This window comes from Nycticebus coucang, chromosome 1 (assembly GCF_027406575.1).
Source record: "Nycticebus coucang isolate mNycCou1 chromosome 1, mNycCou1.pri, whole genome shotgun sequence".
Classification (NCBI taxonomy): Eukaryota; Metazoa; Chordata; class Mammalia; order Primates; family Lorisidae; genus Nycticebus; species Nycticebus coucang.
The window spans coordinates 152,566,680-152,593,360 of record NC_069780.1 but is presented as its reverse complement, the minus strand read 5'-3'; the positions used below and the strand labels follow the sequence as shown (position 1 = coordinate 152,593,360).

The 26,681-nt window shown below is 36.6% G+C and overlaps 1 protein-coding gene across 3 annotated transcripts in view; it reads left to right on the top strand.

Annotated features, from left to right (window-relative positions):
* Positions 1–26,681, top strand: part of MTREX (Mtr4 exosome RNA helicase) — an 87,737-nt gene that overhangs the window by 28,366 nt on the left and 32,690 nt on the right. Inside the window, exons 12-19 of one of the 3 annotated variants that reach the window (XM_053590521.1) lie at positions 2,403–2,482; positions 3,620–3,730; positions 5,786–5,887; positions 9,410–9,535; positions 15,343–15,493; positions 18,542–18,714; positions 19,093–19,161; positions 24,825–24,953. In XM_053590521.1, the coding sequence (XP_053446496.1) occupies positions 2,403–2,482; positions 3,620–3,730; positions 5,786–5,887; positions 9,410–9,535; positions 15,343–15,493; positions 18,542–18,714; positions 19,093–19,161; positions 24,825–24,953 (941 nt within the window). The remainder of the gene's footprint in view (positions 1–2,402; positions 2,483–3,619; positions 3,731–5,785; positions 5,888–9,409; positions 9,536–15,342; positions 15,494–18,541; positions 18,715–19,092; positions 19,162–24,824; positions 24,954–26,681) is intronic. The other 2 variants (XM_053590540.1, XM_053590531.1) reach the window with 2 other exon arrangements.

The window sequence follows — 26,681 nt, the reverse complement described above, 5'->3', positions numbered from 1 at the left end:
GTATCATGGTTGGATTAGAAAGTACTGTGCTTCATTGTCACTGAATTCTAAGCCAAGAAGACCTCCGTTTTGCTTAACTGTGCTGTAATTCTCAAATAATGTAATGTAACTTCTACCAATTAATAAATTACATTAACTGTAAATGCGATTCACTTAAAGTCACACAGTTAGATAGTAGCACAGCCTGGCTGTCCCTTTTGTGCTGCTATAACAGTATACCTGAGGGTGGATAGTTTATAAAGGGCTGATATTTATTTCTTACAGTTTTGGAGGATGGGAGGTCCAAGTTTGAGGTACCCACATCTCATGAGGGCCTTGTTGCTATGTCATCCTACAGCCAAAGGCAGAAGGGCAAGAGCATATGCATGAGAGGAGGGAAGGAAGGGTAAGGGGGCTGAACTCATCCTTTTATAAGGAACCTTCTCCTAAAGGAACTACCCCTATCCTATGATAAGAAGTGTTAATCCATTAATCCATGAAGGCTGTGCCCTTATGACCTGATCACCTTTTACTGTTGCATTGGGATTAAGTTGCCAGCACCTGGTCTTTAGGAGACATATTTATACCATATTGTTGGCCAAGAAGTGCAGTGCTGAATACAAACCCAGTTGTTGTTTGGCTTTGTCTTTTACATATGTCATCCTGTACAATGAGAAGTAAATAGTATCATGAATCATTCAAAATTATATGTCTTTATCAAGGAAGGTATCGTTTGCTAATGCATTTTAAAGATGATTCTTAACTTTTTCATGGGTAAAAGTAACAAATGACAAATAACCCACATAGCCTCCTAAAGCAAATAATATTTTATGTTTTTTGAGTTAATTGTTCAGCTTTATAGATGTTTTCTCTTAACCACCAATGCTGAATATGCTTAAAGTTGCAGGTTACATGATAGACACTTTACAAGAAGGCAGTGCAATAGTTAGGAACATAGGCTTTGGAATTGTTTCTCTAACAGTTAATAGCAGTGCTGATTATTTACACTAACTTTGCTTTCCCTAGTAGTAAAAGGTTGGTTATAATAGCTCCTCTGTACTGTAACCATTAGAATTAAATGTAAAGCAGTATGTGTGGTTATTGTTGCCATTTATAAGATAGTACTTTTCCTTTGTGGATTAAGTCTGCTAGATATGTTTTGGAAGGTAGTGAATTTTATTAATGTGGTAATTTTTATCACCTTTCCCTTTTGGTCATCCTGACTCTCTTTATTCTTTTTTTTTTTTTTTTTTTCATTTAACAAATATTTATTGAATACTTATTATATGTTGGGTACAAGTTTCTCATCATAAAACAAAAGAGTGAAAAAATGTGATTCCCATATTTTTTTTTTCAGTCTACCACCTATTTTGTTTTTATTTATTTATTAAATCATAGCTGTGTACATTAATGCAATCATGGGGTGCAATGTGCTGGTTTCATATACAATTTGAACTATTTTCATCAAACTGGTTAGCATAGCCTTCACGGCATTTTCTTAGTTATTGTGTTAAGACATTTATATTCTACACCTAGTCTATTTCACACGTACTCTTATAAGATGCACCATAGGTATGGTCCCACCAATTACTCTCCCTCCACCCATCTTCCCCCCTCCCCCTCCCCTTCTTTTTGGGCTATATTTGGGTTATAGCTTTCATAAGAAAGCTATAAATTGGTTTCATAGTAGGACTGAGTACATTGGATACTTTTTCTTCCATTCTTGAGATATTTTGCTAAGAAGAATATGTTTCACCTCTATCTGTGTAAACATGTAAGAGGTAAAGTCTCCATCTTTCTTTAAGGCTGCATAATATTCCATGGTGTACATATACCACAATTTATTGATCCATTCATGGGTTAATGGGCACTTGGGCTTCTTACATGACTTCGCGATTATGAATTGGGCTGCAGTAAACATTCTGGTACATATATCTTTGTTATAATGTGATTTTTGGTCTTCTGGATATATACCTAGTAGAGGAATTGTAGGATCGAATGGCAGGTCTATTTTTAGATTTCTGAGTGTTCTCCAAACATCTTTCCAAAAGGAACGTATTAGTTTGCATTCCCACCACAATGTAGAAATGTTCCCTTTTCTCCACATCCATGCCAACATCTCTGATTTTGGGATTTTGTGATGTGGGCTAATCTTACTGGAGTTAGATGATACTCAAAGTAGTTTTGATTTGCATTTCTCTGATGATTAAGGATGATCATTTTTTCTTGTGTCTGTAGGCTGTGCGCCTGTCTTCTTCAGAGAAGTTTGTCTTCAAGTCCCTTGCCCTGAGATGGGATCCCTTGTTCTTTTCTTGCTAATATGACTCTCTTTATTCTTTCTAGTGTCTTACTACTTGTAATGTGAAGTTTGGTATCACTTCACTCATTTTGATATTTTTATACTCTTGAATTTTCCATCCTAGATGAAGAAAAGAAGATGGTTGAAGAAGTATTCAGTAATGCAATTGACTGCTTGTCTGATGAAGATAAAAAACTCCCTCAAGTAAGTTTTTAATATCAGTTGGTAAAGTGTGGGTATTAATACATAGATTTGCATTTCTTGGTTTTGTACTATTTGCAGATTACAACATGAATGTTGCATGGACTGAAATAATATCTAGATTTTTATTTTAAAATTCTGAAAAGGCAACAGGAGGAAGATTTGCTTCTTTAAAGAACTTCCTCTGAAAGCTAGCATGATCTGGAAACGACTGCTAGTGTTCCTAATATTACAACATTTTAAATACTAGTTTTAAGTCATTACATTTTTTTAATTCATAAGGCTACACATCTAATGAAAATTATGTTTAGTGAGCCATTTAACATCTACTCTGCTTTAATCCAGTGTATATTTCTTTGAGTGTTGAAATTGTCTGAAAATTCTAAAATATGCCATTGTTTGGGTGCCATCTCTAAAGATGCTAATTTAATCAGAGTGACGCATATCCTTGCCATTAGAATCTTTTCCAAAGCTCCCGGATGATTCTGCTGTGCATCCAAAGCTGAGAACTACTGCTTTAGACCAACCCAATACATGAAAGGTTACATGAAAAGAAAAACTGGGAGTTGATACTTTACAAACGAATGTGAATGCTTTGATTTCTTAGAGATTTATTAATACCATGAAACTGTGGTAGCATGTTTCTTAGCATTTAAAAGGGTATTTAATTTATAAGCTTTATTTTGTTATTCTTTCAGCTAAATTATTATTATCTAAGTGCTAGGCCATCTATTTATACATGCACATTTCTAATGGTAGGTATCAATGGTATTTGATAAATGTTAATAAGAATGAACTGTTCAGTAATTGATGTGTTTTTAAATGGAGCACATACTCATGTTAAGTATGTTTTATAGTTATTTCATGATGAGGTGATAGTGGAAAATTTAAGGCAGCAAAGCATTTGTAAATACCTTTTCATCTTAAAGAGGGCTAGGTCTGAATTACATTTTGACATTAATAATCTATTGGGAATATAGGTTCAGGTTTTGCTTTTATTCTGAAAAGGTTTTACTAACAATTTCCTCAAACACAGAGCAACCTTTCTCTAATCACCCATTCTTCTTAATTTGATTAATTTAAATTTAAAAATTCCTTCCCTCATATCTATGTAAATTGCATGTTATTCTAAAATCACAGGTTGAACATGTACTTCCTCTTTTGAAGCGGGGAATTGGTATTCATCATGGTGGTTTACTTCCTATTTTGAAAGAAACTATAGAAATTCTCTTTTCTGAAGGATTAATAAAGGTATAGTTTTTATTTTTATTTTTTATGCCCCAGAATTGTGTCATATGAACAGTTTGAAAATTATGGAGAACATTGTTTATAGGCAGTTTTGTGTAATTTTTAAAAATCGGTTTTGTATGGAATGACTTAGATAATGAACTTGATTTTTGTATATGATGTTATACTTTGTAAAGTTTAGGATCGTATGTAAAACATTGTTTCCTTTCTTAAAGTAAAAAATGATAATGCAATTGGATATGGTAGAATTTTTAAAAAGATGCTTTTTAATTATTAGATGTGATGTTCACAAATGGACCTATTTCTACATACAGATTAAAAGGATTAGTTCAGAGAAGATAAGGAGAGTTGCTGGTTATAGACGTAGGAAAGAAAGTTTTTAGGATGTTCTAATTTAAATCAAAAAGAGTCTGATTCAGTTTCAGAATCATAATGACATTAATGTTTATATCCAAAAATGGAAAGTTAAAAGTGAGAAACCTCAAAATTTAATCATGAGTCCACATATGACTCATAAATTATTTTATGTTTAAAAATTATTAGAATTTTAAAAATCACGGAAGAGATTTATCTTGAGAATCTTGGCACTAAGTAGATAAGTAAGAGAAATTTACTTACCTTGAAGAATGTGTTTGAAGTAATTTAGATCAGCAACTGGTCAGTATTTGTACCTGGGTTCTGGTAAATCCCTGTTAGTATTCTCTGTTGTGTTATAATATGTTGCTGAACCTTACTTTTAAAGGATTTTTTTTTTAATGAGTGATACTTATTGGTTGTAAAATTCAAATAAAATCGTTGTATCTAAAGTTAAAAAGTAAAAGATCATCCCTTTTACTTCCCAGAAGTACCCATTAGCACACATAGAAAAAACACAGTTTCTTTTCTAAACAAAAAAGTCATTACACTACCTATATTGTTTCTGCAATTTTGCCATGTGGGTTTTCATTCTTTCTAATATATAGAGTTTAACTATTGAGATGATGAACTAAAGTCTTATAATCTTTCCTATTGATGAAAAATGTAGTACTTTGGTGACTTAACACATACATCCTTTCTGTCTAAACCGCTAGTGTTTTTGGTGAAGTCTTAGAAGTAACCTTAAAGAGTAACTGATTCTGATCTCCCCTAAGGGATCCTAATAATGATGTGGTTCCCGAAACTCCTGCATCATTAGTGAAGCAGCATGGAAATTGCCTATGTTTAGAAAATTGTCCAATATCCTAAGCAGGCATCCTCAAACTTTTAAACAGGGGGCCAGTTTACTGTCCCTCAGACCGTTGGCGGGCTGGACTGTAGTTGAAAAAAAAAAAAAAACTATGAACAAATTCCTGTGCACACTGCACAGGAATTATATTTTATATAATTATATTATATTTTATACTTTATATTTTGAAGTAAAAAAACAAAATGGGAACAAATACAATCACACTGCCTCATGTGGCCCACAGGCCGCAGTTTGAGGACTCCTGTTAGGCCATTGAATATAATTCCAGTGTGTATTATCTTCATTTACCACTACGTGAAATTTAGGAAAGTAGATTTTCTTTGAATTAAAATGTTTCTGGGATATAGAGATATTAACTATTATTTAATAATTTTGTAAAATACTGAAATATGTCTGGGGCTGCAATGTTATTTGTTATTTTTGTAGGTTTTCATTCATAACTAATTAAACATCCTGGGCAACATAGCGACACTATACCTTTATAAAAAATAAAAAAAAATTAACTGGTTGTGGTGGTACTTGCCTGTAGTTTCAGATAATCAGGAGGCTGAGACAGGAGGATTGTTTGAGCCCAGGAATTCCAGGCTGTGGTGAGGCAGGATTCCACCTGCACTCTAACCTGGGCAACAGAGTGCAAGACCCTATCTTAAAAACAAACAAACAAACCCCCCTAAATTTATGAGACTGACACGCTGCCCACTGCGCTAGGAGTGCATCTAAAAACCCTACATTTAAAAAATGACTGATGAATTTGTTTACCCTTGATTTATAAAAGTAGGTTTTCAGCTTATAATATATGTTTAATTATGTAACTCTTGTATTCATTTATTTAGGCCTTATTTGCCACAGAGACTTTTGCTATGGGAATTAACATGCCAGCTAGAACGGTTTTATTTACAAATGCCCGCAAATTTGATGGGAAAGATTTCCGATGGGTAAGTAAAGTAATTCATATATTCAGATACTTTTTAACCTTAATTATTTTATCCCAGGTTTTTAGTCCCGACTACTTAAGAACTTGTACCTGAGCTAATACAGTTAGTTCATCAAGGTTAAACTGAGGATCCCTTCAGTTTCTATCCTGTCACCCTCCCACCATCAAACATAAAAAGATTTCTTTAGATGAAGGAGTTTGGGGATGGGGGCATTTAGTGTGTAAGTGATTCATGAATGTTTTAAAACATTTTAAATATATTTAGAATTTGCATTTCTTAAAGTTTAAGTTATTTAATGCATCACTACTACAGGGGCTGTAGTTGCCACTATTTTGCCCATCAAGTTTAAAATATAAAAGTTGTAACAGGTTTGTACATGTCTTTTCCAAGGCAGACGGAAAGAGAAAGTTGAGAACATCAAACAGTGAACTGGGGTGAAAAAGCAAATCCTTAATCCAGAAGCAATCATACCATTTAGCAAATAATTACCAAAGTGAAAATAATAGATTCAGAACTCTGGTATATACTGGGATTGCTAAAGTAAAAATGAAAACAAAATACAGGGTCTCCATAAAGTTCATGTGGAATTTAAATTGCACAATGGGGAAGAAGGCTCCTAGGGAATGGAATGGGCATGAAACAGGAAAAGGAGGTAATTATGGGCTCTGTAGAGAAGACACTGAGAGTGGTGGGCTGGTGGGCAAGGACACTTTCATAGGGTGGGAGCCTCAGGCAAGCAGTATGGCCACACTGTTCAGAAAGACTAAGGTCTATGCCACAGCCATATCATCCTGGGACTAGAATGGGTTTCTGGGGGTACTGAAAATGGGGGTAAGAGATGGAGAGGCTGTTTGGGTGGAGCTAGGGATTTCAGGTACATTCAAGGCACTGGAGCATAATCTTGAGGATCAGGATGCCATGGAATGTGGGGGGCCAGAGAGGAAAGCTCTCTGGAGGAAAGGGGACCAAGTTCCAGAAGTAAATGTCCCAAAAGATCCTGAGGCTATAGAACATTCTCCACCTAGAATTGCAGGCTCATTTGATCTGGGGAAGAACTAAAGTGTAATGGAAACACTGGAGGCAAGGTCCTATCTCTCCTCCTAGCCCACACTAGAACAGTTGCCCACCAAAAGGGTTATCAGTGTCAGGCCTTGTTCCTAATTCAGAGGGGTCACAGACCCTGGGCCATCTCAGTTCTCTCTTACCTGACCCAGGCCCTTGGTCATTATGGGGGCTGCTGAAGGCAGAAAGAAAGGACTGGAGCCAGACATTCTTTATGTACAACTGCTATATAGTCTGTCTCCAGAAAGTCTCTCAGGCCCAGATGGCACAGCATTGAGTGGCCTAGCTGGGACCATACCATGTCTGTACCACAGCCTGGGGGCTTAGCCACTGTACTTCTGCTTGTAGCGCAAGTTGAGCCCTCGCAGCTCTTATTCCCACAGCTCATAGTCCCATAGCTTATACCCCGCACCCCCTCCCAGCTCATAGTCCCACACATAGCACAGCTTATTGGGCTGTCCTGAGCACTTGGAACCTTTGGGCTACACAGGTTTGGCGGCATTTGAAAAGGTTCTGGAAGATGGAGTGGTACAGATTCTTCATGGATGAAAAGGCTGAGGCTACCATGCTAACCACCCACAGGTACCTCAGGGTCTGCAGTGCAGTCTTATGGGCTCTGGGGTCAGCTGTCAGCAGATGGTCAGTGAAGTTCTTGGCCAAGTTGAATGTTGTGGCAGGGCTCCTTCCCAGGTAACTGTATTTGCCCATAAGAATCTGCTGGAAAAGCTGGGTGTAGTTGTCATCTTCAAAGGGCATGGTGCCACTGAGCAGTATGTAAGTGATGACATCTGGTTCCCTCGTGTCCGTTTAGTTGGTATAAGGTTGTGGACCAGAACCTCAGGGACAGTGTGCATAGGCATGCCACAGGTCGTCTTCCTCAGGTAGTTATTTCCCTTCTCCTGGGTACTGGCCAGGCTGAAGTCAGTGATGATGATCTTAAAGCCGGTGCACAGGTAGAAGCAGTGCAGAATCTCAGGCTTGGGGAATTGGTATGTGATGCCCAGTGCTTACAGATTCTGGATACTTTCTAGCACCATCTATAGCACCAGTGTGGCATCAGTGAAAGAACACTTGGTGATGAAACATTTGAAGAGCTGTCCACAAGTGGCCAGATATAGCACCATATACACATGCTCCTGTGTCTTAAATTGTACACCAGCTGAATGATATTGGCATAACATTTGGACACACCACACGGAGATCAGATTCACATATCTCCTGCCCCTTCTGGTACTTGGTGTCAATCATCTTGATGCCATATGGCTACCAGATTGCCCAGTGCTTTCCATGTACCACTTGGCTGAAGCTGCCTTGGCCCCTGAATCAGGGCCTTGGTGTCATACTTAGCAGTCATACATGGATTTAACTTGGACCTATACTTAGCCACCCTGGCCCTGCACACAACCCTGAAGGAGGTTGTGTGTAGCCAGTAGTGGAGGCACTAGGGCAAAGGTATGCATATTGACTGGCTGCTGGGAGTCCAGCTTTGAGAAGATCAACACTGTCCACCTCAGGAGTGCTAGACACATCACTCTTAGTGCCATTGGAAGGTTTCACCTTCTTGACCAGATCCAACTGGACATCATTGAGTGGCTTAGGAAGGACCTTGCATGCTTGTCTCACAGTCCACCATGGACACAAGGGTACCTTCTCTTGAGGCTGACAGGACCAGCTCTGCTGGTAGTTCCTCGTCTGCAATTTGGGGTGGCTGGCAGGCTCTTCATTGTCTTAGTAGCTCTGCTGTGTCTGGGCCTGGTCCACCTCCACCATCCTCAGGTGTCAGTGTCGTGTCCCGTATGGTTCTTAACTCTTCTTGAGTCACAATTTATTTTAGAATCCAGACCCTTTCCACAGGAGAAAAATACACATACAGTTACAGAAAAACATTGCCCAGTATTCAGGTGGTTCAGTACTCCTGTAAAAACCTATATATAGAAGGCTTACTTTCTTCTCCTACTGGGTGGTTTTTAGTGACAAATGGACTATACCAGACTCCCAAGTACACATACCAAGAAAATAGAATTATGCAGTTTTTTAAAGTGTTAATTTATATTCATCTCACTTTACAGATTAAGAAAGTTGGTCATAATTATGTCAGAATGATGTTTGGTTAAGTTTAGGTCATTGTTTGCATTCTTAGATTTTGCTGTTTTCCAGAATATCTAAATGGTATTTTTTATACCACTAAGTTAGTCAGTGTTTTCTGGTAGCTGTGGTATATTTCAAAGTATAAAAGAACAGTTCTTGGCTTACTGTTAAATTTAGGTCATTTTGTATATAAAATTTAGGTTTGTAACATTATTCTCAAGTGTTTTGCATTATTGTGCTTTTACTTGTTTTTAATCGTGTTTTCTTTCTTGGAATACATTACTTGTGAATTTTACAATAAGAAAAATTTTAAGGATGTGTTTTTTAAAAAGGTTTTCTCCTAAACTCTGAATTTTAAATACATTCCTTCAGATTTCCTCTGGTGAATATATTCAGATGTCTGGTCGTGCTGGAAGGAGAGGAATGGATGACAGAGGAATTGTAATTCTTATGGTGGATGAAAAGATGAGCCCAACAATTGGAAAACAATTACTTAAGGTAACTAAGTCAAGATTTTGTGCCTTTACCAACAATTCTGGGAACATACTTCAGGAACCACTTCAAAATTCATTGTTTCAGTTTAGATACCTTTCTATTAATAAGTAAGATAATTTATTAAACTATCTGGGCTTGGGAAGGTAGAAGAGCTTGACTGCTCTACATACTGATTATCTTGAATCCTACTTCGCTTAGTAAGTGAAGAGCAACTCATACAATGGTCAGGTGTGCAGATGACGAAAGAGGCCAGAAGTGTTTATTTTGTCCTCTAAATTTAAGATATCTCTATATCTGTCCCCTCCACTGTATGAGTTGTTGTTTATCTATTGGAACACGAAGTAGGACACATGATATCAGAGTTGGGGGAAGACAGCTTCCCCTACCTTTGCAAGCCCAGATAGCTTAATAGATTAACAGTCTACCCTTCCAGTTCACCCTATTGATTATAAATAGTCCAGTCGTAAGTATAGTTTTTTAAGCTTTATTGCAAATTAGTCTTATATTTTTTTGCTTAGTATTTGAGTTTTGGATGATCTAGGATTTGGGGGGGTGGTTTTGAAGAGCTTCTTAAGGAAGTCTGACATGGTTTCTTTTTATCTACATAGTGAGAGAGAAGAAACTTTAATTAAAAACATAAAATTAGTTACCAGCTCATTAGCTACTTAAAATGAAGATTTAAAATATGTTCTGACACATTTAGGTGAGTATCTACAAAATAGACTTTGTTTAATTTGGAAGCTATGTGGAGATTTTGAGATAAAGTTGTAGGAAGCCTGGTATCCTGAAGTAGATAGATAAAGGACTTGTATTATATAAGAGTAAAGACAAAGCTTATCTGTACATATACATAGTGATGATATGGAGTTTTACTCAGTTTTAAAAATTAACACCTGAGAACCTATTTTTAAGGGTCCATATAATTTTAGTTCTTCACAAAAGGAAAATTAAACAGAGCTAAAATTTTGTTTTTATTCTTTTCTTAAATTGTGCCAGACATAACAAAACACTATTTTTCTTTCCTTTTACTCCATGTACGAAAAGAACAGAATCAAATTGCCAGATTCTAGAAGGTAATATTTTAATGGCAGGATCTGGTTCCTTTAGTTCAGAGTTTTTATTCCATTCACTTAACATTTCTGTGTTTGTTACCCTAGTAAGTATAAAGTTCTATTATCTTTTATTTCACTTTTTAAAATAACTTTTTAAATAATTTTATTGAGGTATAATTCATATGTATTCCGGGTCAGTCATTTCTGTAGTTCTTAATGTGTTCAAAGTTTTATCACAGTAAGTTTTAGGACATTTTCATTTATCCAAAAAAAATCCTGTATCTAATAACAACCTTAGTGTGTTCAAAGTTTTACCACAGTAAGTTTTAGGACATTTTCATTAATCCGAAAAAAATCCTGTATCTAATAACAGTCTTCCTGAAATTCCTCCCCCCCACACTGAAGCAACTCCTAATCTACTTTCAGTCTCAATAAATGTATCTGTTCTGGACATTTGGAAGGCTGATACAATGTGTGGCCTTTTAAATCTGACCTTTTTTCACTTGGCACAATGTTTTCAAGTTTCATGCATGTTGTGACGTGTCAATAATTTGTGCCTTTTTATTGATCATAATATTCCGTTGTATGGGTATGCCACATTTCATTCAGTCATCAGTGAAATCAGTGAAAGGACATTTGGATTGTTTTCACTTTCTGACTATTATGAATAATGCCACTGTGAACATTTGTGAATGAATTTTTGCATGAATATGTGTTTTCTTTTCCTCTTGGTTATGTACCCAGGAGTGGAATAGCTGGGTCACATTAATTCTATGTTTAACCTTTTGAAAAACTGCCACACTGTTTTCCTTAGCAGCTGTGCCATTTTGCACTCCCACCAGCAGCATATGAGGGTTCTAATTTCTCTGAATTATACCGAACACTTATTCAGTATTGTTTTGATTTTCAGCTGTCCTAGTGAAAATGAAGTGGAACATTTCACTTTGAATGTTATATAGTTTGAGTGAAAGGATGTACATGTTTGTGTATCTGCATTTCTAGAAGCAGTTCTTTCATTGAGATTAACTGCTATATAGTATTTTTCCTCTATGATTTTTCTCAGTTTTCCTATTGTTAAAAATTTGACCAAGTATAGTTGCTCATACCTGTAATCCTAGCATTTTGGGAGGCTGAGGTGAGAGGATTGCTTTGGCTCAGGATTTAGAGACCTGCTTGTCTCTATAAGAAAAAGAAAAATAAATTAGCCAGGTATGGTGTCACGTACCTAGTCCTAGCTAGAGACAAGAGGATCTCTTGAGCCCAGGAGCTGGAGACTGCAGTGAGCTATGAGCACACCATTATACTCCAGTCTGGGTGACAGAGACCCTATCCTATCTCTTCAAAATTAAAAATTAAAAAAAAAGAATTTGGAGGCAATTTATTTAGTAACAGTAACAAGGAATATTTACATTTCCCATACACAATTACAATAATTATTGTTATTAATTTGCAATAATTAATTAAAAGGAAGGAATAAAACAGGAGAAAGAAACATCGAACTCCTTAATTGGAACTTATAAATTGAGAGCTCATTAACCATTAGTCTTTGTGGAACAGAAAGTTGGTCAAGAATGAAAAGAGGAAGAAGGAAATTTCATCATGGACAGTATAACCATATTATCATCATCCAAATGAGAATATTTTAAGGGTGTAAGCAGGTCCTTAATTCCTTAATAATTACACCACTATATCAGGGTTAAATTGACACCATCTGTCTAAGTTGACACCTTGACACACTTGTATACAGTTCAAAGTGCCATGTTGAGTTTTAAGTGACTGAGAAGTCAGATGGGTATTTGTAGTTCAGTTGGGCAGAGCTTAGGGTTGGAAATAATTAGCTATATTGAAGTTCCATATTTCTTAGTGGAGGTAATAATAGAGAAGAATAACAGGAAAGTCTGCGAGCAGAACATTCTGTTTGCAAAATTATAAACTAGCTGAAGTTGTCTTTAATTTCTATCTTCTCTAAGAATCTGGCTTTCGTGCTTGCTTATCCCTCCTCTTGGCCCTATTTTTAAGGAAAGTGGATAAAAATCAGGTTTTAGAGACTTAATTAACAGTCCCCCTAGAATGGGTGGCTCTTGACTTTTTGAGAGTTAAGAAATACCCTTCTTTGAGACTCCGGTGAAAGTTCTCTCCTTTCTTGTCATAAAAGCATGCCTGTATACATTTAAAATTCTGAATTCCATATGATTGGCCTGTGGACCTCAATTTAAGAGACCCTGAGTACTTTGAGAATATTTGTGTATTTTGCTATGCCATTTAGAAGTATGTGGCACACACACTTATAGTGATGCTTCACTTACAAATATTTCTGTATGTGTCTTCCAAGAATTTGGTCCTTCCGTGTAATCATTTTCATACTTACGAAGTATTTTAATTGAAAGAAAAGTTTAGATGTCGGGGCGGCGCCTGTGGCTCAGTGAGTAGGGCGCCGGCCCCATATGCCGAGGGTGGTGGGTTCAAATCCAGCCCCAGCCAAACTGCAACAAAAAAATAGCCGGGTGCTGTGGTGGGTGCCTGTAGTCCCAGCTATTTGGGAGGCTGAGGCAAGAGAATCACTTAAGCCAAGGAGCTGGAGGTTGCTGTGAGCTGTGTGATGCCACGGCACTCTACCAAGGGCCATAAAGTGACACTCTGTCTCTACAAAAAAAAAAAAAAAGTTTAGATGTCTTGGAAGTATTTTGGATATAAACCATGTTGTGAATTTAGGTCACATTATTCTACAATAGAATTTATTGTATTTTACAGTAAAATAGATTATATAGTCTAATCATTACCCAAGCCCTTTTTTTGGTAACAGCCACAGGTAGGAGGACAAAAAGAAATCGTTAAAGTGTATGGGAATTCAGCAGATTGAAAAGATGCTCTCCCATATATATTGCAGCACTTTTCACAATAGCCAAGATGTGGAATCACGCTAAGTGTCTGTCAACAAACGAATGGATAGGCTTGGCACCCGTAGCACCGAGGCTGGCAGGTTCGAACTCAGTCCGGGACAGCTAAACAACGACAGCTGCAACAAAAAATAGCCAGGTGTTGGGGCAGGTGCCTGTAGTCCCAGTTACTTGAGGCAAGAGAATCACTTAAGCCTAAGAGTTAAAGGTTGTTGTGCACTGTGACATCACTTAAGCCCAAAAGTTTAAGGTTGCTGTGAGCTGTGACATCACTTAAGCCCAAAAGTTTAAGGTTGCTGTGAGCTGTGACATGACAGCGCTCTACTGAGGGCGACATAGTGTCTCAAAACAAACAAACAAAAGGATAAAGAAATTGTGGTACATAAACACAGTGAAATATTACATAGCCACAAAAATAGTGAAATCCTGCCATTTGAAACAATGTGATGGAACGGGAGAACCTTATTTTAAGTGAAATAAGCCAAGCACAGAAAGACAAATCTCACATATTCTCATTCTTATGTGGGAGCTAAATATTAGAAACAATGGATGTCATGGAGATAGTAAGAATGATGGTTATTAGAGGCTGGGAAAGGTAGTGATGAATGGGAGGGTGGATAAAGTGGGAATGGTTAATGGAAAAATACAGTTAGATGCATAGAGTGAGTAATATTTGCTAGCACAACAAAGTGACTATAAATAACTGTTTTAAAATAAGAGTAGAATTGAGAATGTTCCTAACACAAAGAAATGATTAATACCTGAAGTAATGGATACCCCAGTTACTCTGATTTGATTAATTCACATTGTATGCCTGTATCAAAATATCTCAGGTACCCTGTAAAGATGCACAACTATTATGTATCCATAATAATTAAAAAAAATTTTTTTTTTTTATTGAGATGGAGCCTCAAGCTGTCGCCCTAGGTAGAGTGCTGTGGCATAACTGCTCACAGCAACCTCCAATTCCTGGGCTTAAGCAGTTCTCTTGCCTCAGACTCCCAAGTAGCTGGGACCACAATGCCTAGCTATTTTTTTTTTTTGGTTGCAGTTGTCATTGTTGTTTAGCGGGCCCGGGCTGGATTGGAACCTGCCAACTCAGGTGTATGTGGCTGGTGCCTTTGAGCCACAGGCACCGAGCCATAATTAAAATTTTTTTAAATATTTTAAGAGAAATCATTAAAGTGTAGACAAAGAATGTTATGTAAGTTGGAGAGGAATACAATAGCAGTTTTATGTCATCCCAGGAAGCTGAGAATTTCAGGATACTCTGAGTATCATTCTGAAATAAATTTTGTGTACCCTATACAGGTTAGATTATGCTGCACTACAAACCTAAATTTCAATAATTTGAAGGTTATTTCTTTACTGTGTTCATTGTGGGTTTAAAGAGGTTTGGCTCATCATTATTGTTTAGGGATCCAGTCTGATGGAGGCACCACCTCCTTGAACATTGTCAGTCACTGTGCCAGAAGGGAAGAAGTTAGTTTTTCGTACCAGCAATTAAATACTTGGCTAGGAAGTGACACATTACTTTCCTTTACAACTTATTGATCCCATGGGGGTGTGAGTGAGGGGGAGGTGATGGCTAGGAAGAGCAATCCTCTGTCTTGTGCCTGTAAGACAACTAAACATATTCTGTAAACAGTGTTATAATTATCTGTTCTAGTGATCTTTTTACCCTTCACTTTCCCAAAGATCAACTTTTTCTCATTTTGTATCGATCAACTGAGGGAAAGAACTAACACATTTCTATAGTATTTCTAAACATAGACTAAATTATTAAGTATTATAGCAGGTTAAAAATATTTGTGTAAATCTATTTCAAAAACCTACAAAATTGACATTTTTTTCCTCTTAGGGCTCAGCTGACCCTCTAAATAGTGCTTTCCATTTGACTTATAATATGGTTTTGAACTTACTGCGTGTAGAAGAAATTAATCCTGAGTACATGTTGGAAAAATCCTTCTACCAGTTTCAGCATTATAGAGCAATTCCAGGAGTTGTAGAGAGTAAGTATAAAATTACCGTAACAGAACTTAGGTTAACTAGAAGATTAATAGCAAAATGACTGCATTATTGCCTGCTTTGGCTTTTTTTTTTTTTTATTCTAATCCAAATTTTAGTCCTTACAAAAAGGACTGTACAATTGTAGTCCAGTCATTGTAACTGAGGCATTTCAAAGTGAAGAAGGTAAGATAAGCCTGGCAGGACCATTTTCTATACCTGACTCAAACTTAGTGTAATTTGATTTTTTAGACACATATGTCATAGAACTCATGTCCCTGAATAATGATACAACAGAAGCCTAGTGTATTAAAATTTGACCTGTAAGAAACTTATGTATACATATTAGTCTCATGTTGCCCTTTTACCATTTTTCATTATGATAGGATGCCGCAGCATAAGCTTATGAATGATTAAGGAAATATTATGCTTTAACTTGAATTTGAGTTCAGATTTTTTGTTTGTTTTTGAGATAGAGTCTCACTATGTTGCCCTCAGTAGAGAGCTGTGGTGTCACAGCTCACAGCAACCTCTAACTCTTGGGCTTAAGCGATTTTCTTGCCTTAGCCTCCCAAATAGCTGAGACTACAGGCACCCACCACAACACCTGGCTATTTTTTTGTTGCACTTGTTATGTTGTTCAGCTGGCCCAGGCTGAGTACGAACTCTGGTCGAGCCTGAGTTCAGATTTTTTTTTTTGGATATTCAATTCCCAATATTAAGATAATCCTTATTACAGTCCAAAAAGGAAGTGTTCTGTATTCAGGAGATAGAACTGTGCTTTGATCCTTGTTTTCGAGAGCATTGTGGCTGATCATCATAAGCGCTGATTCTGATTAAATAATAAAATAGAGGCAAGGATTTAAATTACTGGTTTGGATAAATCTTATAAAAACATGTGTTTTTGGTTTTTTAAGGCAAAATCACATGTAGAGTTTGTGTAATAATGGTATTTATTACACAATGGTACTTATTACAGTAATAATTGGTATCATTTGTTAAATATTTACCCTGTGCCTACCCTTAATGTCAAATACTTAACATTCACCAGTTCATTGATTCTGGCTTTAAAAAATTTAATTTCAAGTATCCCTTGAGTGTATGATTTTTAATGACTGACAAGTATTTCTGTTTTATAAATGTACCATGATTTAATAACAATATAGGCAAGTTTAAGATTGTTTTCTATCATGAGTATGTAGGAAAATTCCACACATTTTTCTGTGTAGCCAAAATTAAATGAAGTGTAATGATGTGCTGTAGACGAATGAAAAAGGCTTAGAAGAACCAACTGAGTTGAATGACTTTTTTGTAACCCTTGCCTGGATGAGAGATATTTCCTCTTAATACCTTAGGTCATAGTTAAGAAAAGCTTCTCATTACAAACCATAGAGCCAGATGGAGCTTTACCATCATTTTACAGATTTTTTTAAAGGGAGGTATTTAGAGAAGTATCTTACCATTATACATTTGATGGATGGCAGTACTGAATTTTAGAATCTTGGACTTCTGCTACCCGTCAGTTTAGTTTTTATTATTAAAGCATGGGTCATCCCTTTTTAATAAAGTTGTGAGAATAGATGTAGTAATTCCTATCTGAAAAAAAAATCAAAGATGAGCAAAATTGAACTGGTTTTAAGACTCACCTGTACTAAATTTCTATAAGCAAAGTTATTGAATTTTCTTTTTTTTTCCAGAGACAGAGTCTCACTTTGTCGCCCTCAGTAGAGTGCTGTAGTGTCACAGCTCACAGCAACCTCTAGCTCTTGGGCTTAGGCGATTCTTTTGCCTCAGCCTCTGGAGTAGCTGTGACTACAGGTGCTCACCACAACGCCAGTCTATTTTTTTGTTGCAATTTGGCTGGGGCCAGGTTGAACCCACCACCTTCCGTATATGGGGCCAGCGCCCTACTCACTGAGCCACAGGTGCCGCCCCAAAGTTATTGAATTTTTAAAATGAAACCATATATAATTAGTGGCACATACATAATTTCAGATCACATTACATTTTATTACTTTCTTGTAAAAGTACTCAAGCCATTTGTGTGGAGCTGATAAACTATGGTCTTAACAAAGTAGGAAAGTATGATTTTACCAGTATTTCTTTTTTTTTGAGACAGAATCTTAATCTGTTGCCCTGGGTAGAGTATGGTGACATCATAGCTCACAGCAACCTCAAAGTCTTGGGCTCAAGTGATCCTCTTGCCTCAACTTCCTAAGTAGCTGGGGCTGTAGGTGCCCACCATAACACCTGGCTAGTTTTTCTATTTTTAATAGAGACATGGTCTCATTCTTGCTCAGGCTGGTTTTGAACTCCTGAATTCAAGCAATCCACCTGACTCAGCCTCCCATATTGCTAGTATTACAGGCGTGAGCCACCACATCCAGGGTAAGGTATGATTTTAGTCTCAGAATTGTATTTTTAAAATAACTATAAATGTTTCCTCCCCCTGCCAAAAATTATATAAAAATAAAGGGCAGCGCCTGTGGCTCAGTCGGTAGGGCGCCGGCCCCCTATGCCGAGGGTGGCGGGTTCAAACCCGGCCCTGGCCGAACTGCAACCAAAAAATAGCCGGGCGTTGTGGCGGGTGCCTGTAGTCCCAGCTACTTGGGAGGCTGAGGCAAGAGAATCGCTTAAGCCCAGGAGATGAAGGTTGCTGTAAGCTGTGTGAGGCCACGGCACTCTACCGAGGGCCATAAAGTGAGACTCTGTCTCTACAAAAAAAAACAATAAAATAAAATAAAAAACAAGATCAACAAGATTCAAGTACATTTTCATTTTGGGTTTGAATTAAGAAAGGGTTAAAATCAGATTAGTACTAAGGAAGGAAATTTCATTAGTTTTATCTTATAGAAATTTCAGATGTTGTCATTGAAATGGGTATAAGGTTGCAAGCTAGTTTAATACTTAAGAAGAATTCAACTTTAAACTATTCTTCCTTGACAGTGTTAGGGTATGCATAGTAGGGTAATTATACCCACACATGCAGCCATTAGATTGATTTAGAGTATAATTTATGAAAGGTCTATATATTTTGCACGTTTTATTTACAGAGGTAAAGAACTCAGAAGAACAGTATAATAAAATAGTAATTCCCAATGAAGAAAGTGTAGTCATCTATTATAAGATTAGACAGCAGCTTGCCAAACTGGGTAAAGAAATTGAAGAATATATTCACAAACCAAAATACTGCTTGCCGTTTCTACAACCAGGTCGTTTGGTGAAGGTATGTCACTGTTTCTTCATAAAAACAAATATTTCACTATTTTAAAATATTTTGGATAAAGATTCTGATTTTTCTTAATTTGGTAAGATGCTTTGTGCTACAATAATTGATTTATATTAATTGTTTTACCTGTTTCACATGACACTGATTATAGGAGCTCATGTGATATCCTTTTAATCACCGTTGGTTTTCATTTTATAGAATGTAAGATGAAGTAGGTAGTTTTTGGATTAATTTATAAAATGTTTCCAGTTATGAAATACTATTTAAAAATATGGCAGCTTTAAATTCAAAAAGTTTTATTAGCTTATGTGAATGTGGAAGACTAAAATTACTTTTAGATACAAATATTGTTTACTTGTTTTATTATTTTTTCAGGTCAAGAATGAAGGAGATGACTTTGGCTGGGGAGTAGTGGTCAATTTCTCCAAAAAATCTAATGTTAAGGTAGAATTCTTAAATTAGAATTGTACATAAATTTTTAGTAAAGTGTCTTTTCAGACTCATGAAATTGGTCTAAGTAGAAATAGTATCACCTCAAGAGAAGGAGTAATAATCTCTGCCATAAGGAATTAATTTTTGGAGTAATTTGTTGCAGTTCGACTGGGGCCAGGTTACTGCCATCCTTGGTAAATGGGGCAGGTGCCCTACTCAATAAGTAAGCCACAGGCACCCCCACTTCTGGAATTCTTATTATGTATATGTTAGGCTTATTGAAGTCGTACATTTTTCTGAGTCTTGGTTCATTTTTTCTTCATTCTTTCTCAGTTCTTTGGATTTGTATTAGCATATCTTCAAATTTGCTAATCTTTTTGTCTGCCAGTTCAGATCTCCAGTTGGACCCTTCTAGTGATTTTTTTTTTCATTTCAGTTAATATACTTTTGAACTCAAAATTTCCTTTTATACTTTCCCTCTTTATTGGTATTTTCTGTTTGATGCTACCTTATTACTATACTTATTTTCTACTTCTTTAATTATGATTTCCTTTAGTGCTTTTAACATATTTATAATGGCTACTTTTTTTTTTTATTGTTGGGGATTCATTGAGGGTACAATAAGCCAGGTTACACTGATTGCAATTGTTAGGTAAAGTCCCTCTTGCAGTCATGTCTTGCCCCCATAAAGTGTGACACACACCAAGGCCCCACCCCCCTCCCTCCGTCCCTCTTTCTGCTTCCCCCCCCCCGTAACCTTAATTGTCATTAATTGTCCTCATATCAAAATTGAGTACGTAGGATTCATGCTTCTCCATTCTTGTGATGCTTTACTAAGAATAATGTCTTCCACTTCCATCCAGGTTAATACGAAGGATGTAAAGTCTCCATTTTTTTTAATGGCTGAATAGTATTCCATGGTGTATATATATACCACAGCTTGTTAATCCATTCCTGGGTTGGTGGGCATTTAGGCAGTTTCCACATTTTGGCGATTGTAAATTGAGCTGCAATAAACAGTCTAGTACAAGTGTCCTTATGATAAAAGGATTTTTTTCCTTCTGCGTAGATGTATAATGGCTGCTTTTAAGTCTGTTTAACCCTATGGTTACTGCCAGCTTTGGCTTAATGGTAGGTAGGTAGATGGGAACAGTGTGAGAGTGTTGACATCTTGCCCCTCCTGGAAAGCTAACCTCTAACTGAGAACTGCTGGGAATTAGCCTCCTGTATTTTTAGCTTCACCAGTATGGAGTTTTCGTCTCACTGAGCTGGGAGGAGTGAGGGAGGGAGCATTGTTGGTTCATATATCACAGACTCTTGCTGCTCTCACAGAATTTCAGTAAATTTTTTTAACTAGATGTTTATTCATGTGATATATTCCCTTAGGATCATTTCCAGAAATTTAAATGGTTGGTGTTTCATAAACTTTGTCCGGTTTTGCTGGGGGACAGGCTTACAGAGTTCCGTATACTGTCACGGTCCAGTAGTAAATCTTAGATTTTACATTTTTAGGATAGAAAAATTATAGCTAGTATAATTACATTTATGCACAGATACAGAGAAGACATTTTGGATCCTTAATTCACATATTAAAGTAGCACCAGTTGATGAGAGTTCTTTGAGGCAAGGATGGAATGAGGCCTAGAGAGGAACACATTCTTTTTTTTTTTTTTAAATCGATAATGAAACTAATTTTTCCATTGAGCTACTTTATTTATTTGTTCGCTAAAATGTGAAGTACATTTTTATTAATTGTGGAATCTAGATAAGAATACTAATCCAAAGATTTTTGTGGCCAATAGAGTTGCCAAAAGTAGAGGGAGAAGACACACCAGTGAAAAAAATAGTTTGAGGCATTCATTTTTTTTTATTTATTTTTGAGACAGAGTTACTTTGTCACCCTTGGTAGAATGCCATGGTGTCATAGCTCACAGCAACCTCAAACTCTTGGGCTCAAGCAATTCTCTTGTCTCAGCCTCCCAAGTAGCTGGGACTATAGGTGCCCGACACAGGCAGGCTGTTTTTAGAGATGAGGTCTCGCTCTGGATCTGGCTCAGGCTGGTCTCGAACCTGTGAGCTCAGGCAGTCCACCTGCCTTGGCCTCCCAGCAGGAATGAACCATTGCGCCCAGCCAGTTTGAGGCATTTTAAAGAAATAAAATGTAGTTGTGAATATTTGTTTTATATTGTTTGCTTCCTTTCTACAAGTTTGAGATTTTTTAAATTTTGTTTTAATTTGGTAATTTCTTTTTTTTTTTTTTTTTTTGTAGAGACAGAGTCTCACTCTATGGCCCTCAGTAGAGTGCCGTGGCCTCACACAGCTCACAGCAACCTCCAACTCCTGGGCTTAAGCGATTCTCTTGCCTCAGCCTCCCGAGTAGCTGGGACTACAGGCGCCCGCCACAACGCCCAGCTATTTTTTTGGTTGCAGTTTGGCCTGGGTCGGGTTTGAACCCACCACCCTCGGTATATGGGGCTGGCGCCTTACCGACTGAGCCACAGGTGCTGCCCTTAATTTGGTAATTTCAATCTATTCAAGAAATCGCCACATTTTAAAAGGAGTGAAAAAGATGTTAGGAAAAAGCAAGTTCAATTATGTGATTAAGAAGTAAAAATTAGGATCAGGCAGTGTCTCATCCCTATAATCGTAGCACTCTGGGAGGATTACTTGAGGTCACAAGTAGGAATGCCATACAACCCAAGCAGGAGCAAGACACCCCCACCCCTAGAAATAATTAGCCAGGTGCATTGGCACATTGCTTGTAGTCCCAACTACTCAGGAGGCTGAGGCAGGAGGATCACTTGAGCCCCAGGAGTTTGTGGTTGCTGTGAGCTATGACAATGTTACTGTACTATAAGTGGGGTGATTAAGCAAAACTCTGCCTCAAAAAAAAGGACATTTTAACAAAAATGTAAATAATAATAAGGTAAGACAAATCATTGAAAAACTAATAACTTTTCTCTTATGTGAAAGGTGATGTTATTGATCCCACTTCAGAACCAGAATAAGTTAACTCAAATATTTTATCATCCTAGAAAATATTTTTGACAGCAAATTTTTATTTAATGCTACAATTCAGAATGCTTTCTGATGTTTTGCATATAATGTTTGGGGCTATTTCCCTAACTTTGCTGTAAGTGATTTTGGAAGCTCTGCAAAGACAGATGATTATGATATGCTTGAGTCCTAATCATTTTTGTGTGTATTGTATCTTACAGATGGAGAATATTAAATTTATAAATAATATCTATGTAACTGGAACCAAACCCAACAACAGGGTTCTAGAGTATCTAGATTCATTCTTTTTTTTTGTTGTTTTGTTTTTTTTTTTAGACAGAGCCTCAAGCTGTCACTCTGGATAGAGTGTTGTGGCATCACAGCTCATAGCAACCTCAAACTCCTGGGTTAAAGCGATTCTCCTGCCCTCCACCTCCCAAGTAGCTGGGACTACAGGTGCCTGCCACAAGGCCCAGCTATTTTTTGGTTGCAGCTGTCGTTGTTTGGCTGGCCTGGGCTAGATTTGAACCGGCCAGCTCAGGTGTATGTGGCTGGCGCCTTAGCCGCTTGAGCCACAGGTGCCGAGCCTAGATTCATTCTAGATTGCATAAGCTTTAGATTATTTCTGTCCAGATACTCACATATTCCCTAGTACTTTAGAGTTAACTCCTTCATCAAATTGTACAATGTTTCTTACTCAGAATTTTTACCCTTCTGAAAAGCTAAGACAACTACTGAGTTTTCTTCTAATGATTGGCTTCTTAGGAAGTGCTGGCAGTTGGTCATAATTATTGGTTTAGCTCTTTGTTTATAAAACTAATTTCATGAGTGAGTTATGTATATACATAAATCTTTGCAGATGGAGATTATCTAGTCAAAAATATTATCTTTGCGAAAAAAATACTATCTTTGCTTTGTGTTTAAATTGAAGAATGTTTTGAAATTTCTTTTAAAATAACCATGTTTTGAACAAATGTATGCTGAGAAAAAGCTTGTTTTCCTTTTGGACTGGAAAAATGGAGCTTACATTTTCTTTGAGGAAATTTGGACTCCGTGATTTAAAATAGTTGTGATCGTGTTTTTGGAAATACATTTTATTCTTGTTAAAGAATTGGTAGTTTATTGCAGAATAGATTTTACAGATGGATTACTTATCATTTATTGACAAATTTTCATCTTTTAATAGTGACTGTCCTAGGTGGAGGTCAAGCAATCTGGTCTTTGCTGTGTTTCCCCTTCAGTCAAAGAAACTTTTATCTATTTTATGCAAAATGTATTGTTTCAATATTTTATTAAAAAATAAGGAGGAATTCTTTAGTGAGTAAAAAGTCTTCTGTTACTATTTGAAAGGCACTATTCTCAAATATCGGTGGTCATAGTGCAGAAGATGTGATTAGTCCTTAGATCTTGAGAATCATAGTTTTACTAGAGAATGTAAAAGACTAAAAAACTTTAAAATATCATACAGAATAGAAAATAAATAAAATATTTATAAAATAAAATATCATACATTATAGAAATGCCAATGCAATAAGGAATAAAAATCAATCTGTTTCTCATGTTCTTTAATTAGTGTGTTTGGAAGATACAAATTAATTTTATGATACTGATCATTTCTTTTCCTTCTGGTTTTTCTAATTCTGAAATAGTATTAAATAAAATTAAAAACTATTAGAAACTTAAAAGTGTCATTCTCTGTCACAGTTGACAGTGATCATACCAGCAGAATGAGTGAGGCAAAAGCCTCAATTAATCTAGGTTTATTCAGACAGAACTTGAGAGCGTGTCCACAGGAGTCACAGGGGCATCTGTGGATTTTTTTTCCAAAGAGATTTTCAGGAGGGTTAGTATTTACATACTTCCTTAAAGAGAGAAAGGCATGTAGGAAGAGAGACAGTTGGCAATAAAGCAAATGGTTACATTTTTGTGGGACTTTAGTTAGTGCCCATTAAATCTACATTTTTTATTATATATAAGGTGAACAGTTTGAAGGAAAAAGGGAGTTAAGGAAGAACTGGTTATGCAAATGGCTCTGGGTAGGTGGAGGAATGGTTGATCTTGTCTTTGTTCTTCACCAAGAAAGATAAATTTGTAATTGACGTTATATGAATGGAATCACATTATCACTGTTTAAAGTAACAGACTTGAAATTTAGGAGTTAAATTCCATGACAGTTTACAGTTGGCATGTTCACAACCTACATAATTGTGAAAGATTTAGACATCAGCAAAGAATTTGCTCTTGGATGATTTGGGGCGGGTAGTCATCTCTAGATGCCTGAGGGCTTTTGTCTTTCCCTAGGGGTCTGGCAAATGTATAATACTTTGACACAAAGTTGTGAAGTAACAGCTATTCCTCTGGTGCTTCACTCAGCCTCCTGGCTTAGCTTTCCCTCTGGCATAAGGAGTTTGGAAGTGCTCAATTTTTTTTTTCCTTTTTTCTGTACTAAATTAGAATTTATAAATATGAAGTTATTTTTGTATTTTCTCATCCAGCAGAACATATTGAAGAATGCAGAGAGACAGCTATAATTTCATAAAATCAACATTTTCTGCTCAGTGTGTGCCAGTCATAATGCTAAGCCCTGATGAAATAGTCCCTGTACACATGGAACTCAAAATTTCTGGACCAGTGTTTAAGAGTTAATGAACTTCTTTTATCCTGTTTGGTTTTTTTAGCCTAATTCTGGTGAGCTGGACCCATTGTATGTAGTAGAAGTGCTTCTGCGCTGCAGCAAAGAGAGCTTGAAAAATTCAGCTACTGAGGCTGCAAAACCGGCTAAACCTGATGAGAAAGGGGAGATGCAGGTTTGTGCTTTACTTTCTCATCTTCTTGAATTATTTTTAATGACTCGAGTTTCTGAATGTGATTATACCGAACATTCTATCATGATTTCTAAAGAAGTCTTTAAAACTTCTAAAGGTAAATTATTAAAATCATCAAAAATATCAGTGGGATGGTTAATGAGATTTCAGGTTTTTATTTTATCAAATTATGACAAGGTAAATAAAGACAAAGAGAATAATTTAACTTTCATATGCCCCTAGATTTTACCAGGGATATAAAGATTTTTCATTATTACTGTTTGTGATTGACTAATTTTACAGTTTGACTCCATCTATGCTATTTATTTTCCATTCTCATGGAAACACAGGCAGTCACTGACATAGGATTTATTTTTTACTTTCTGATTGTGTGAAAGTAGTATGTGTTCAATGGAACATTAATAAATTATATGAGATATTTGACACTTATTATAAAATAGGCTTTTGTTAGGTGATTTTCGGCAGCTGTAGGTTAGTGTAAGTGTTTTGAGCATGTTTAAGGTAGGCTAGGCTAAGTTATGCAGGTTATAGATGTTAACCTGTGGTGGGTTAGATTCTCCTGTATTAAATGCATTTTTGACTTCACAATATCTTCAACTTAGAGTGAGTTCATCAGGACGTAACCTCATAATTCAAGGAGCATCTGTAATGATTTAAGCATTGTTTTGGTAACGAAAAATTCCTACCTTAGTTTCCTTAGTTAACATTATTTAATTCACATACTCATTTAATGAAGTGTAGAACATTTGACTTGCTTTTTAGAACAAACCTCATTCCCATCAAATATGAGATGCTCATATTTCTTGAATGTTCTTTTATTTTTATATTAGTATAAATAAAAACAATTGTTGGGGGCGGCGCCTGTGGCTCAGTCGGTAAGGCGCCGGCCCCATATACCGAGGGTGATGGGTTCAAACCCGGCCCCGGCCAATCTGCAACCAAAAAATGGCCGGGCGTTGTGGCGGGCGCCTGTAGTCCCAGCTACTCGGGAGGCTGAGGCAAGAGAATCGCCTAAGCCCAGGAGTTGGAGGTTGCTGTGAGCTGTGTGAGACCACGGCACTCTACCGAGGGCCATAAAGTGAGACTCTGTCTCTACAAAAAAAAAAAAAACAATTGTTGGTAAAATCTTAATGTAGAGACTCCAAATATCTGTTTAAAGTCTAATAGTGAAATTCTGTTACTTTTAAAGATTGCTTTAAATATGTGGCATATTGGTTAGGTATTTGAGGACATTTCATTTTAATGATATTTGTTATTGGAAGATTGGTTTATAGAAAGTAAAATCTGCCATTGCAGCATTATAGACAGCTTCTTTGGACCAATAAGTGATTATGGGTTTCCGATTTGGCAAGATTTAAAAGGACAGTTCATTGATAAAACATTGTTTTAAGTTTATTTATAATTCCGAATACGTCTAGCCTTTGGTCCCTGGTTTTCAGTCTTCTAATGCATTCACCTCCATGATTCTACCACCAGGTGAAACTTGTATGATTTTTCCCCCTTACATTTATTTTATTGATTGACTGCCTAAAAAGAGTCTAAAACTCCTACAATTTGGTACATATTCATTGTATCTACAGGGACTTCAGGAATTATTGCAACTTAGAATAGCAAATGTGTGGCACATATCCCAATATTCTCCCTTTCTCTTGGCAGACCTACTTAATGAATCATAGTAACCTTCTCACACTGAAAGCTTACTCTTCCAAG